This window comes from Hyaena hyaena, unplaced genomic scaffold (genome assembly GCF_003009895.1).
Source record: "Hyaena hyaena isolate Hyena2069 unplaced genomic scaffold, ASM300989v1 scaffold_2864, whole genome shotgun sequence".
Lineage (NCBI taxonomy): Eukaryota > Metazoa > Chordata > Mammalia > Carnivora > Hyaenidae > Hyaena > Hyaena hyaena.
In genome coordinates, this window is record NW_024083515.1 from 1 (window position 1) to 3,310 (window position 3,310).

At 37.3% G+C, this 3,310-nt stretch overlaps 1 protein-coding gene across 1 annotated transcript; it reads right to left on the bottom strand.

Annotated features, from left to right (window-relative positions):
* Nucleotides 1-1,603: 1,603 nt before the first annotated feature.
* LOC120227705 (olfactory receptor 2M4-like) lies at nt 1,604-2,539 on the bottom strand. Its single transcript, XM_039225760.1, is given in 1 exon segment — nt 1,604-2,539. A coding segment is annotated over 1 exon segment (936 nt).
* Between the last annotated feature and the right edge of the window lie 771 nt (nt 2,540-3,310).

Below are 3,310 nucleotides of genomic sequence, written 5' to 3' on the forward strand. Positions count from 1 at the left end.
GAAGACATGAACAGACACTTCTCCAAAGAGGACATCCAGATGGCCAACAGACACAAAAATGATGCTTAGCGTCACTCATCATCAAGAAAATACAAATTAAAACCACACTGAGATACCTTTTCACACAAGTCAGAGTGGCTAAAATGAACACATCAGGAGACTGTTCATGCTGGTGAGGATGTGGAGAAACAAGCACCCTCTTTCATTGTTGGTGGGATTGTAAACTGCTGCAGCCCCTCTGGAAAACAGTGTGGAGGTTCCTAAAAAATTAACAGTAGAACTCCTCTATACCCCAGCAATAGCACTGCTAGAAATTTACCCAAGGGATATGGGAATGCTGTTGCATAGGGCACATGTACTCCGATGTTCATAGCAGAACTTTCAACAATAACCAAATCATGGAAAGAGCCTAATTGTCCATCATCTGACTAATGAATCAAGAAGATATGGTTTATTTATATAATGGAATACTACATGGCAGTGAGAAAGAATGAAATCTGGCCATTTGTAGCAACTTGGATGGAACTCGTGGATGTTATGCTAAGTGAAATAAGTCAGGTAGAGAAGGATAGGTACCACATGTTTTCATTCATATGTGGAACAGGAGAAACCTAACCATGGGGGAGGGGAAGGGGAAAATAGTTTAGGAGAGGCAGGGAGGCAAACCATAAGAGTCTTAAATACTGAGAACAAACTTCAGGTTTATGGGGATGGGGGAGAGGGCACAAAGTTTAATGGGCATGAAGGAGCACACTTGGGATCAGCACTGGGTGTTATATGGAAACCAACTTGACAATAAAGAATATAAGAAAAAAAAAGAAACCATGTATTCACTTTAAGAAAACTTTTGTCAATTTTGTGAGATAATGTATAAAGACTCATTTTCAGAGTTGTATAAAATAATCATAGTTAGTAATTCCAAGAACTTAGGCTTTCTAATTTTTTCAAATATGTTTTACTTTGAAATAAAAGGATAAGTGATATATAAGACAAATCATGATAAAAAGAAGGATGGCATTTAAAGCAAAAGATATCTTAACTGGACTTGTTAAAATATCCACTTATAATTTAAAAGTGAAAAAATACGTAATTTCTAAGAGCTCTTTTGTATATACATAAGAAAAAGTGTTGAACTTAAGTCCCCACTTGTAAATTGTTAGTAATTAAGTCAAAGGTTAAGAAGAAAACAGTCAATATCCAAGCTCAAGGAGCGGTAACACTAAAATATTCTTTGTTAAATATTCATTAAACAACGAGGCATTCAACAAAAGCAGTGGATCAACTCCAATATTTTTTCTTGGATAAAGCAAAGAACCATCAGTTTTAAGCCTGAGTTCAAAAGCATGTATCCTAAAGCCAAGTGTTTATAGCTATCAAATAGTAATATAATTGAAATCTTGGGCATGAAAAAACCTAAAATAAACAACAAATACAGCCAAATATACACATGATGTTTACATAATATTATTCCAAACAAAGCTATTATAAAATTGGAAAATGTGGGAAAAAGAAAAACTAGGAAGAAGAGGATGGCTAAGATATTCCAGCTTCCTTGAAGGAGTATTGAATTGAGTGGGCACTCAAATAAATATATTTGATGACATTACATTAACTTTCCTTTCGTCAATAGTTTCTTAAGTCCCCTGGATACTTCTTTGTTGTGGAGGCTGTATATGAGAGGGTTCAGCATGGGGGTGAGGATGGTGTAGAAGGCAGATACTATCTTGTCCTGTTCTGGTGTGTGGTTAGAGGCTGGTCTCATGTACATGAACATAACAGCACCATAGTAGAGTCCAACCACAGATAAGTGGGAAGAGCAGGTGGTGAAGGCTTTGTGGCGACTTTCTTTGGAGTTCATGAGGATGACAGATCGAAGGACATGTGAATGGAAAATGATGATCACAGAGACTGGTAATATTAGCATCACGACACAGCAGATGAAAAGTAGTCTTTCAAAAGCAGAGGTTTCTGTGCAAGATAGAGGGAAAAGAGCAGCGACATCACAGAAAAAGTGATGAATTTCCAGAGAACTACAGAAAGAGAATGATAAAGGGGCTACAAGCACAATAATGCCATCAAGAGATCCCAAGATCCAGGAGGCAACAGTCATGAGGACACAGAGTTTCTGATTCATAAGAATGGTGTATCGAAGGGGGTGGCATATAGCCACATAGCGGTCATAGGCCATGACAGCCAACAGGAAACATTCAACTCCAACTAGAGACATATAGAAGAATATCTGGGCTCCACAACCTGCCAGAGAGATGGACTTCCTTCCAGACAAGTAATTGAAGACCATCCTGGGTACAGTGGTGCAAATGAGCATGAGGTCCATGAGGGATAGTTGGCTGAGGAGGAAGTACATAGGTGTGTGCAGCTGGCTGTCTAGATAAATGAGGAGAACCATGACAGTGTTTCCAATCAAGGCCACTGTGAAGATTCCCAAAACCAGAGTAAAGAGGAAGGTGTGGGTGTAGCTGTGATCAAAGATTCCTAGCAAGATGAAGTCAGAGCTAAAATTCTGGTTTCTTCACAACATCCTGGATAATATGTCTTACCTAGAAGTTCTAGAAAAATCATAACCTTATATATTAATTTAGTTTTCAAATGCACACGATGACAATATACTCCATAGAGCACTGTATGTATAAGACCTTCTCACCAACCTTTAGTGATCTCCAGTTTAGTCACAAGGAGTTCTATGCCAGCCCATTTCTTTCCAGTTATTTCCTTCCAAACTTCACAGGCAACAAAGTTTAAAAGTATTTTCTTTATTTCCCATATAAGAAATCTGAGGCTTATAAGAATCAATCAATTTACATGCAGATAGAAACAGTCAGTAAAGAACCTAGAAAGATAATAATTACACGTATCTATTCCTAAATTTTATGCCAGTCACTGATCACAGGAAATTCTTCATTAACCTTTTTCTCTTAAAATGTCTCAGGTGGGTGCTTTCCTATAAAAACACTGAATTCTGGCAAACTATAAGAGACTCTGAGGAAGTATTTTAAGCCATAACATAAAGATGTAGAGTGACATGGAATGGTTTTAGGATTTAGGACTGAATGAATTAGGATTGAGAAAATCTCATGTTTACTGAAGTATGATGGCTTAGGTGGATTAATCTGCAAAAATGATGACTAGGTAGAGCATATATGAAGCATTCAGAGGAGCCAGGTTAAAGTTCAGAGGGTGACAGTAGAGAAGTAAAGGACTAGTTAGAAATCTAATTTATCCATCAGTTCTTTGTTAAAGCTTATTGATTATGATCTCTAGACCATATTTATCTTGACCTACTTCTAAAGTA